The 12084-nt window shown below is 36.8% G+C and overlaps 1 protein-coding gene across 4 annotated transcripts in view; it reads right to left on the bottom strand.

The window, feature by feature from the left end:
- MTUS1 (microtubule associated tumor suppressor 1) overlaps positions 1 to 12084 on the bottom strand; it is a 158889-nt gene that overhangs the window by 56492 nt on the left and 90313 nt on the right. The window contains exon 1 of one of the 4 annotated variants that reach the window (XM_006834464.1): positions 3342 to 3462. The exons of the other annotated variants lie outside the window; for them this stretch is intronic. Coding sequence (XP_006834527.1) covers positions 3342 to 3462 — 121 coding nt within the window. Of the gene's footprint in view, positions 1 to 3341; positions 3463 to 12084 lie in introns of those variants that run through there. 4 annotated transcript variants of the gene reach the window in all.

The raw sequence follows: 12084 nt of genomic DNA, 5'->3' as shown, positions 1-12084 counted from the left end.
GAGGCTGTATATCTTTACGGGAGCAGAAAGCCTAGCAGAGACCAAATAAAAAGTCCTCCATATTAACCAAAGTAATAATTTGAATGATAAGAAATTGTCAATATTTGACCATGCTTTACTTTAAGAACAGGAATTTTAAATGTTCCGACTTAATGAAGTATGAAACAGGGTAGTGGCAGAGGGCACTAAAACAAATGGAGATTTCAAAGAAGAGTCTTAGAATTGGTTATGGATAAAAGAGGAAGAATAATTATTCAAAGGTGACTGAGGTTTCAAAACCTGGTAAGGGGAAATCCTGGTGCCATGAAGAGATACAGGTAAGTCAGGAGAACATGATGAGTTTGAGAAGGGAGGACAGAGAGAGAATTAGCTCACATAAGGTGAAATTGTGGAGTCCTGGTGTGGCGCTGTGGGTTAATGTGCCAGACTGCAAAGCGGTTTGAACTACAAGGTCAGCAGCAGTTCAAGCTCACCAGCTGCTCCTTGGAAACCCTATATAGGGTTGCTATGAGTTGCAACTGACTTGACGACACTTAAAAACAAGGTGAAATTGTAGGCATCAGTACTATATCCAAGTGTGTGTTTTTTTTAACCCACAGCAGAAAATTCACAGCATTTGAAGTTAAAGAGGTGTGGAGATCATCTCACCTAATTTCCTTCTTTTATAGCCCAGTGAGGTTAAGTGATCCAGGTTATTCACTTAGTTACTAGCAGAACCAAGGCTATAAACTAGCACTCTTGAAATCTAGATCAACACCACAGCTACTGAAGGTTTTACCTTCCTTAATTAAGAATACAAATTAAGTTAACTGCTTACAGCCCACACATGTAAGAATAACGTGATGACTTTAATATCCTCTTTATTGGAAGATCTCTCAGGCCTTAAAATTATGTAATATGGATGGTTGGTGGTGGTAGTGTGTCCTCAAGTCACTTCAGACTCATAACAAACCTGTGTAGGGTTTCCGAGGTTGTAAATCTTTACGGGAGTAGAAAGTCTTATCTTTTTCCTGCACTCAATATGGATAAGGTTTACAAAGGCTTCTTCCTGGATCTTAGTTTAACTATATTCTTTACAGAATTTAAAAATGCTTTTCACACACAATATTCTTCTTCTATCACTGCATTTCACTCAGTCTAGCAGAGTTACAGAAAAATTGATAGTCAGGAAAATCCATCAACCAAATGCTAAACAGAGAGCCCAGGTTTAAGGCCCATCTCCATCATTTACTATGTGCTTTGGAAAAGTTAATTAACTTCTCTGGGCATTGGAATTCCTAGTATTAGGTAAATTAGACCAGATCATCTTTAAGCATACTCTAGCTTTAAAATCTTTAAAATCTTTAATATTAACACAAAAAAATACAATGTGCCTAAAACATCATTATCAACCAAACTTTGGTAATAAAACCTTTGCTTCTTTTGCTTAAGCTGCCCTAGAAAGCTATGTGACTCACAAAAATTTGGCAAGCAACTTGAAATGTCCACCAATGAAGGACTAATTAAATATCATGGTTCATCCAAATTGAGATGACTGTTCAAAAGGGGACATAAATATGCGGTTGTTAAGATTTACCAGAGAGTAACTTTTAGAAGCATGTATATGGTATACTTCCATTTGTAACAAAAAAGGATGCGAAAGATGTATACAGGCCTCGGTCGCTGTGAGTCGGTTCCGACTCCACAGCACATAACCACCACCACCACCACATGATGAGAAAGTTACTCTCAGTGTCAACCTCCAGCTTCCATGAAGAGGGCAAGGGGCCTTGGTAGGAAAGAGGCTTAATTCAACTGAGCAACAACCTCTTTACTGTTTGATTTTCTTTTAAGTAAAACTATGCATTATTAAATATGTTGTTGAGTTGATTTCAACTCATGGTGACCCTATATAGGGTTTCTGAGGCTTTAAATCTCGGGATCAGGAAGTCTCATCTTTGTCCCATAGAGCGGCTGGCTGGTTTGAACCATGGACTTTATGGTTTGAAATCCAGTGCTTAACATATGTAGTCATCGTGCTTGCCTTACTAAAAAATAATGAGTCAATAAAAAAAAAAAAAGAAGCTACTGGATGTTTGCTTTAAGATAAATTAATGAAATTTATGAATTATTTCAAGCACAGGGTAACCTTTTATTATTTTTTCTCACACCCTTTTATTTTTTTCAGTTTGAAAGAGTTACAGTGGCATTTCAGCTGGGAGAGGAGGCACCTCTGTGTATTTCCCAGTTTATCTCCTTCACCTTCATTTGTCAGTTCAGATTGAGAGGGGAAGCCAGACTCAAATGACAGGTCCAGGGGCGTTATGAAACATGAGAAAGAGGTACTGGGAAAAATAAGCATTATCTCACAGAAAAGGCAGATGCCTCTGGGAAAGCCAAAAACAGTCAGCTCGGAATTAAAAAAAAAAAAAAAAAAAATCACTAGGGACAGAAATGAGCCCAGTGAAAAACAAGACACATAAAGGCTGGCAGGCACATGAAACAAACAAACAAAATCCTCTATTTACATCTTGGCAAAACAATCCTATTACAGTTAACATGAACCAACCAAAAGCAAATATAATAATAGCACCCTAGTTGCTACAGAATAAAATCAACTTAATTTACCATCGATGTAATTATCATCTAGTGCAAGAGGTAGCAATAAGGGCTAATTAAACTTCCTAAATATGACTTTTGTTGTTGCTAAGTGACTAGCTGGGTTTAAAAATACAGAATTTATTTCCAAGTTAGGCACACAAAATAAAAAGTAAGTAGAAACAAACAACAGCATCCGAGTTAGAATTTTGTGATTCCATACAGTCTCACTATGAAAACTAGAAAATGAAATTTGTGGTTCACTCACAACCTCATGCATATTTGGATGATTTACTTCTGAATTTGTTTCAAATACCGAATCTTTTAGTAGTAGATGTAAGTGACCTACCATAATCTCAGTAACTACTGAAAAACCACAAATATCCTCTCATTTTCTTTTCTTCTTTAAGGAAAAGAGAAATAGTATTAATTTACCTTTGTGTTATTTTCAAAATCACTATAAGAACAATGCAATTTAACAGGTGTTCATTTTCACAGATGCAGCTTGTGCAAGATAAAAAGAGCTAGGGAGCACAGAGGTAACAATTTTGCAACACAAAGCTCACATCTGCTTAGAAACAGTACAAGCATACACTCCTGTGATGAAACAGAAGAGAAAACTGCACATAATTTGACACCTCAAACCTAGTTCTCCCATTAGTAAGAGCTTTCTCTTCCCCCAGATATCCAGCCCCTTAGAAAATCTCTGACAAACAGCTACAGAGTTAATCAAGATGTCCCCATGAAACACTAAGTAGACAAACCTGTATGGAAAATAACAGTGCTTTTCCTAAACCCTGAAGGAAGCCGGAGATTTCGAAGCAATCCTTTGGCAGTCAGTCGTACGTGGATGGTGGATAAGGAGAATTTGGGAGACAACAACATGTCTTCAGAGCAGGTAGAAAGATTTCACAGAAGAATCAGCTTCCAGAGACTATCACATACTGTCTTTTTAAACTCAAGAATCTCAGAGGCCAAGAAATACAGCAATAGAAAACATGCCTAAAGAGCAAATGTCATTCCATCAAATACACACAATAGAGGAAAAGGAAAAAAAAAACACAGAAAAACCCCAGAGGTATCCAAATGTTTCTGGCTTCCGTTTCCACTCCCAGATGTTGTCAAAACCGTGCTTTCCCACTGAACACAATCTCCTCTTGGAATCCAGAAACAAGCAGCCTCAGAATTACATCACATCATCCATGCTTATGGGGTTGTTATGGTTCTCGTCGGAGATGGTGAAGGGGAGGAGAAAGTGGGTGGTCTTATGAGCTTTATATAACAGCCAATTATGTCATGGATCCTGCAACTATTTGGAAGATCCTTGAAGGAAATTAACTATTTCAAGTGTCTCATGTTTATTTAGTGTTACAAGAAAAACATTAAGATTTCATTGAAGAAATCTCTGCTCTGGTTTAAAAACCTTAGATTACTTATATTCATATTAATAATTCTGAGTATCTTTCCTCAGACATTTGACATGCAAACCTATATATATTGAACTAAGAACCTCACTAATGAACAACAACAAAAGGTTAAAGCAATTTCTCTACCAGATGTAATACAATCATTTCACAGGAATAGAAAGTAGTCAATCAGATTAGGCAGGATTCTAATCAGGTGGTCTCTTACAGCTATGTTTTGAGAACAGGAATTTGGAGAAAGGAGAGGTTATATGTATCTTTTACTGTTGTCTTTCATTTTTTTATTCCAGTAGAGTGGTTTGTAAATTAGATAAAATATAATAGCAAAATTGAAAAATAATAATGAAAAGATGAGGCACTATAAGATAAATCACTGGACTGCAAGTGGATTTGAACCACAAGGTTGGCAGTTCAAACTCACTGGCTGCTCCTTGGAAATACTTTACAGGGTCATTATGAGTTGGAACCAACTCAACGGCACTCAACAACAACAATAAGTATACCAGCAATATGTTCTTTTAAGCAAAATTCACCTATTAAACCAGAAATAACCCAAATTCTCATCCTCTAACAAAGTTGGCTCCAAGACATTTATTAATATTAAATAGGATAGCAAAACAATCTGCAAGAAATTATCTAAATATGTTTCTAAGACTTCCTCAAAATAAGCCTCAAAGTAAGTAACAAAAATAAGTGTAAACAATAAACAAAGCTATTAAAATGGGTAGAAATCAGTTATATTTTCAGAATTTCTACAGAGCATTTAGGGTATGAAGAGTGATGGGACTATACAGGAAAGGAAACTGTGAATAATTCTCCTTCCTCTTCAACCAACAAGTCAGTCTACCATTTTTGAGCTTGTCAACAAGAGACATAAACCCATAACCTGTAAAGAGCTAGCTGTGTGGAAGATACAATTTGTTCTTACACAGACAATGGGTCTTCTAAATACACTGTACCCAAGGCAACAAAGCATAAATAATGTAGGAACTGAATTCAAGAAAAACAAAACTTAGGTGTTGCCTTTTCATTTTATTATTATTTAACAAACATTTTGTCCTTCTACATTCTACACACTAAAATCATTGCCATCATCTGCCTCCAAAAGAGATGTTTAAAATCCTAATTACCAATCAGCATTAAAATTATAAGGAGAACAGAGTCAAATATGTATATTATGAAAAACAAGCCTAATATCCCATATGTTGGAAGTTTGGATTAGACTGCTTAAGTAAACTCTACACTATTTTGATAAAAAAGGTAATACTTAGGCCTAGACTAGCCAAAAGAAGACAATGGCAAAGCACTCAGCAATTCATCATATGTATTAAAATTTTTTACTAAGCTTACGATACATGCTAAAATAATTTTGCTAATGCTATTCTTTAACAGCAGAACCAGATTTTGCAAGAATAAAGAGAAATAGTGCCAGTCAGAAAGAAAAGGAAATATCAAGTAACGTTTGTTTTTATTTGCAAAGTCTACACATACAAAAGCAGGAAGGTATAATAAAGACCTGAAGAAGTGGCTCAAGCTGGGTTTCAACTATTTCTCTAATACAGTCTGCCCCCTGGTGGCAATTTTAGGACAAAGGTGCCAAAGCAAAGGTGCTGGCTGCCCTGACAATTCATTAACTCAATCTACTTTTCTAGATCATCTACTATGTGTCAGGCAGTGCCCTGAACACTTCCCACATATTTATTCATGGAACTAATCAAATAAGCAGCTATGGTTTGACTACATCTGCTTTAATAACATACACTTCTTAGAAGAAAAAGCAAAGATTAAAAAAATTGCTTATTTGACCAGCTCGTATCACTTGTGTGATACTATGTAACTAATGGTATTACATTAAACACAGGGGGAAAGTCTAAAGATTAAAAAAAGAAATATAATAAGGCCATCAAGTACAGTAGAGAATAAAAGTTAAGGGAATTTTACTTAAAAATTAGGTATACGATGGGTTTTTTATAAAGTGAAGCAAAACTTGTGTTGGGGTATCAAATTAAAAAAACCCCAAACCAATGATTTAAAACTATTATGCATAATATGATTTTAACTTTTAACAAAAAGAAAAAAGAATATTTAAAGCAAATACACCACACTATCAGCAATGCCCCGAGAGGCGGGAATATATTTCTATGTTTCCTTACAATGTTTCTGCATTTTCATTTTAAACAAACAGTCACATAGTCAGAAAAGGAAGAATTTTAAAAAAATTTAAGAAGCAGAAGAGCTTTTAAAAACCTTCAAATAAAGAAAAACAATGAAACAAATAATTCATGTAGTAGGCTTTAGTGACGCTTCAAAAACAAATGACATGAATGAGGTTAGTCTTTGGCAGGTTAATGTATGTAGTAACATCACAATATATTCAAACACCATCACAAGTTTCATTTCGGCCTATGGATAAATTTGTCTTTACTTTCTTTTTAAAACTAATGAATTGATTTTTGGAACAACAATGTTATGATTCTAGACATGATCCTAGCATATGCTGTGCAGAGTTTTTTAGATGCTAGGAAATGTTTGCAAAAATCATTTGTTTGTTGTTGTGGTTGTTAATGATCATAAGGAATATGGGAGAAGATAAATATTTACAACTAATTAAAAAATCCAAACATCTCTATCTAACCTAGAGTCGTAACACCAAGTATCAGACTTTAATAACACTTATCTCATTTGCCTGATACTAATTATCACATTTTCTTCATTTATATTCCCATAATATTTAATGCTATATGCTTAATTCTCTGCTCAAATTTTAGAGGCTTAACTTTAATCTCCCTTTTTTCCATAAAGTATCTTCTTTATTAGGAAGAAGATTGTCTGTAAGATATATTCTTAGTATGCTTTTAATTCACATAAAATAATTAGAAAAAAATTCAACCTCCACTGAGCCATAAAACTGTAGCTTCTCAGAGGAATGGTAGCAGGAAATACAGGAAGAAGTGCTATTTTACATTCTAGGAATTGCAATCAATGGCATTAAACAAAATGTGTATGAACTGTTTGAGTGGAAAACTGATTTGCTCTGTAAAACCTTAAAACCTTCACCTAATTCTCAATTAAAAGTGGAAAAAACAAAAGATTATGGGTTCTCCAAACACAGTGACATTGCCTTTAATTTCATCAGTCTTCCAAAATAAGAGCTCAATTTAAAAAGCAGTAAAGTTTTCGTCAAAAGATTTTACCAAAAAAGTGAGAAGACAAGCTACCAATCAGAAGAATATTTTTAGAAATCTGACAAGAATCTAATACCCAAAATATGTGTAAAAATTTTACAACAAAAAGATAATCATAAAATGGGCAAAGGATTTGAACAGATGTTCAGCATAATTAGTCATCAGAGAGATGCAAATCAAAACTATGATGAAATACCGCTTCACTGTCACTAGGATGGCTAAGATTTTTTTTTTTTTTTAAATAACAAATATTAGCGAGAATGTGGAGAAATTGGAATCCTTATCCATTACTAGTGGGAAGGCAAAATGGTACTACCATTATGGGAAAGTGTAGCTGTTTCTCAAAAAGCTAAAACTAGGACTTCCATCTGACCCAGCAGCTCACTCTTAAGTATATACTCAAGAGACTTTAAAGCAAAGACTCAGAGACTTCTCCACTAATGTGCAATGCAGTACTATTCTCAACAACCAAAAGGTAGAAATGTCTAAATGCCCATCAATCGATGAGGGGATAACCAAACCCTGGTACATACATACAATGGACTACTAGTCAGCCAGGAGGAGAAATGAACACTTGATACAAGCTACAGATAATATGCTGAGAAAATAAGCCAATCATACAATCACAAAAGGACTAATCTTTTATGACATCACTTACATAAAATAGTAAGAAAATGCAAATGTATTGAGACCAAAGTTTATCAGAGTTTACCAGGGGTGGGGGATGAGGAGCAGGAGGTTAATTTGTTGCTGCTGTTAAGTGCTGTGCAGTCAGTTTCTGCCCATAGCAACCCTGTATAGGGCTTCTGAGGAGCAGCTGTAGGGTTAATGGTGACAGAAAACTTGCATCGATCAAGATATGGCTTAACAGCCAATTATTGTAACTGCTGCCAATAAACTGTCAATCTGTATAAAGTTAAATTGACAAAAGATGTGTGACAGACATATTTCCAATGACCAAAAAAAAAAAAAAAAACCCAAAAAAGAATCGCTGCTTATATACAATCAAATACCTCATGGGATCTGGTTTCTTGGTTTGGAGGTTTAGAGTTCATAGGATATCCCAGTTAATACACCTAATAAAATGTTGAGTATTTCTGTTCTACCTTGTAGCTTTATGCATACTGCCTGGGGACTTACAAGTGTGCAAGGGACAATCGAAGGCACAACAATTGTCTCTATTCACTTGGAGCAAGAGTGGAAAAAGGAGTGTCAGGAATAAGTGGAGGATATGGAGTATGTAACTGATTGCCTCTATGAACAACCACCTCCTTTGTCATAAGACTATGGTACCCAGCTAACATTACTGAATATTTTAAGCAAATATTTCACTGTTGTTGTTGCTTCTTTTATATCAATTTTTTATATCAAAGGTCTTTTCTATGTAAGTCTATATTCTCAGTGCTTTTATTATTTTAAATTTAAAACATTTCTATAGGCATATATAAGGAGCTCCGGTATGGGTGTAGTATGTAAAGAAAGGCTCTGTTGTGGTTAAGTGACATGGAGTCGGTTCCGACTCATAGTGGCCCTGTACAGGGTTTTCGAGGCTGTAAATCTTTACGGGAACAGAAAAGGCCTCATCTTTCTCCCACAGAACAGCTGGTAGTTTCGAACTGCTGACCTAGCAATTCACAGCCCAATTCATAACCACTATGCTACCAAAGCTCCTTAAAGAAGGGCTCTAGCTCCGCTGGAAGGAAGGTCATTGTCTCAACAAGGTTACTAAGTAATCTGCAGGCCTCCCCACCATTTGAGAAACCAAATTCATTACATAAAGAGTACATGAGGAGAGAACAAACAAGATGGTAGAGAGGGTAGACATGCAGTGAGGAGCTCCATCAGTAACAACACAGAATACCAGACCAAGCAGGCTCAGGGGATAGTCCCAGAACTCTAAATCACATATAAAGGAATATTTAGAAGGTTGGAAGTCTTACAGCCAGGGGAATATGTAGCAGAAGCAAGAAATCCAGTGCTGTCTAATCCAAGATGCACAGCTGCTCTTGGAGGCACCATCTTGGGCAAGACCGAGCGGGGGAAGGATCAGAGCTGTCAAGGATGACTAACAGAACTGCAGAGACAAAGGTGTGGACACTCTATTTTCTTGAATCTGTTCATTAGTCTCTCACTGGCTACGCACTTCCATTCTGGTGATTAGAGGGGGTGTCTGAGCTGGTGGACACCCTGCCCCCACCCCCGGAGGGTTCTACTGTGCATGCGCACAGATCTGCTCAAAATTTGGAAAGGACAGTTTCCACTTAAAACCAAATGGCAGGACAAAACAGCCAAAACTGGCCCTGAACTGTTTATCACAAGGAAAAAGGCCTGAATAGGGGTTGTGGAGTGGGACAGGCAGACAAAAAAGGAAATAGGCCAAAAATTAAATCCTGAATTATGTCACAATGACCAATAGTGGCATCTTAAAATTTCTCAGGAAGAAGAGTGAAAATGGAAGCCCATTTTCTGATCACATCTACCTGGAGGCAATCAGAAAGGATAAAAAAATACCAAAATACATACCCTTCTAAGTATTAATGCCACAGCTAACTCCTAAATATGCCCAAAAAACAGAAGAAGATGCCCATATTAACACATGTCCAGAAACGTGACAAAGTGACTGAGGCAAATGAACTGGAAACAGATCTGCATTCCATACTGAAAGGAGGTCAGGCTTTGGAAATGCCTGAGAATGAATTCAGAAAAATGATTATAAAATGTATCAAAACACTATACAATGGAGTTAAGAAAAATAAGGAAGAAGTCAGGAAAGTGATACAGGAACAATCAAATAAGATAGATAGGACATTGGAAACAATCCAAAACCTACAGAAAGAGTTCCAAATGATTAATAATAGAATATCAGAAATGGATAATATATTTGAAAGGGCAAAGGAGTAGAATTGAAGAGATAGAAGCCAGAACTAGGGAGCTAGAAGATAAATCTCTCAACACTACTAAGATAGAAGGGCAAGCATAAAAAGGATAAAAAACTCTGAAGAAGGCCTAAGATTCATGTTGGACAACATGAAGAGGAATAACTTAAGAATTATCAGCATCCCAGAACAGGAAGAATCACACAAGTCCACAGAGGAGATAGTTGAAAAGCTTCTGGAAGAAAATTTCCCCTAACATCCTGAAAAGCAAAAAGATAAGCATTCAAGAAGCTCAATGAACCCCAGGATGGAGAGACCCTAAAACACAATCACCAAGACATATAATAATCAAGTTCTCCAAAATCAAAGATAAGGACAGAATTCTATAAGCAGCCAGGGAAAAGAGAAATGTAACATACAAAGGCAAGCAAATCAGATTAAGCTCAGATCTCTCAACAGAAACCATGCAGGCAAGAGGGCAATGAGCAGACATAAAATCCTGAAAGAAAAAAACTGCCAACCAAGAATCCTCTACCTAGCAAAGCTGTCAATCAAATACAATGGTGTAATCAAAACATTCCACGATAAACAGAAGCTAAAGGATTTTGTCAAAGCCAACCCTGCTATGGAAAACATCCTAAAGGAAGTTCTCTGAACTGATAACCAACAAGAACAGACAACAACCAGAAAATGACGTATGTGGCAGCATCACCTGGAACTCAATCGACAAATGGAGGAGTCAAGAATAAAATAAAATTATAAGAAACAGAGGCTCTAGGAGGTCAGTCTATGATCAAAACAATTACAATGTGAAAGAAGGTAAACAGAGAGGAACAGAGACCCAGGTGGTGAGAAGGTCAGGTAGATTACAGGATAAAATAGACTTGTCTTAAATGGAATTAATGGAATATAAGGTAACCACAACGGTGTGGTTGGGGTGGGGGGTTTAGTTCGGGTGTTGGGGAAGACAATACAAGAAAAGGGAGGCAGTAGAAGAACAAGATAGACAGGGGAACACTTAGACAGGTTTGCATGCCCTAAGTGGGGCAGAGGTAAAGAGTGATGCATGTTCAACCTTGTAACAACAGGGGTCTGTGATACAGGGATCTAGACATAATTTGAAGAGGGGAAATAATACTAAAATGCTTGACTGTCTTATGAATATTGGTTTCCCTTGCCTACTATTGTAAAATAGACACTTGAGTGGGATAGAAAGGAATGTTGGGAAACATAATTAGAGAAAATGTGAAAGCCCATCTTCAGCCTATAACTGATTGGATTACCTAAAAGGGGTTCTACAACTTGCCCAGTGTAATAGTTCTCTTGCAAAGCATTTGCAAAGTATAGGTCCTTCGGTGGAATCCTGAGTCCCATACAGAACCTTTTGAGGTGGGCATTCCCACTAGAACGGACAAGTAGACCAGCCTGGAACAGCTAGAGTGACAGAAGATACATTTTCAAAGAAAGATCAGCAGGAAAAACAAAACAAAAATGTCAGCATGACTGGCTACTACAAGAATAAGCAAGTTGTTCTCTGGGAAGCCATTAAGTTCCTTCAGGAAAAACTCCCCTCTGAGACTGAAACAAAAAGGGAACACATGAGCAGGCATGTAAGCTTGCTGGATACCACATTGGTCTATTGGTGAGTGGAAGAGGTGGAAAGGCAGCAATGAAGAAATGGGCTGAATTCAACCACAGGACTGTTGACCTGGAGATGAGAGAGAGAAGAGGAAGGACCTGGCTGGTCCAAAGTGTAGTGAGACCTGGGGACACATGAGCACATGGATAAGGACTTAGCCACAGAGGGCTAGACTGAGAGTGAAGCATCCAGTTGATATGAAGTGAGGGGAGATGCACAAGAACACCCAAACTTGCAGACAGGACCCATTTGACCTAGCCTCGATGGCTTGATAATCAGACCTCGACTAGAGGAAGATTTAAATAAAAATAAAAATATTTTGATAAAGGAAACAAGGGTAAATTGCTACAATTTGATGAATCTGACCTATACTCATGGAGGTA

The sequence above is a fragment of the Chrysochloris asiatica genome, unplaced genomic scaffold (genome assembly GCF_000296735.1).
Source record: "Chrysochloris asiatica unplaced genomic scaffold, ChrAsi1.0 scaffold00011, whole genome shotgun sequence".
Classification (NCBI taxonomy): domain Eukaryota; kingdom Metazoa; phylum Chordata; class Mammalia; order Afrosoricida; family Chrysochloridae; genus Chrysochloris; species Chrysochloris asiatica.
This window is presented reverse-complemented; position numbering and strand designations above follow the sequence as displayed.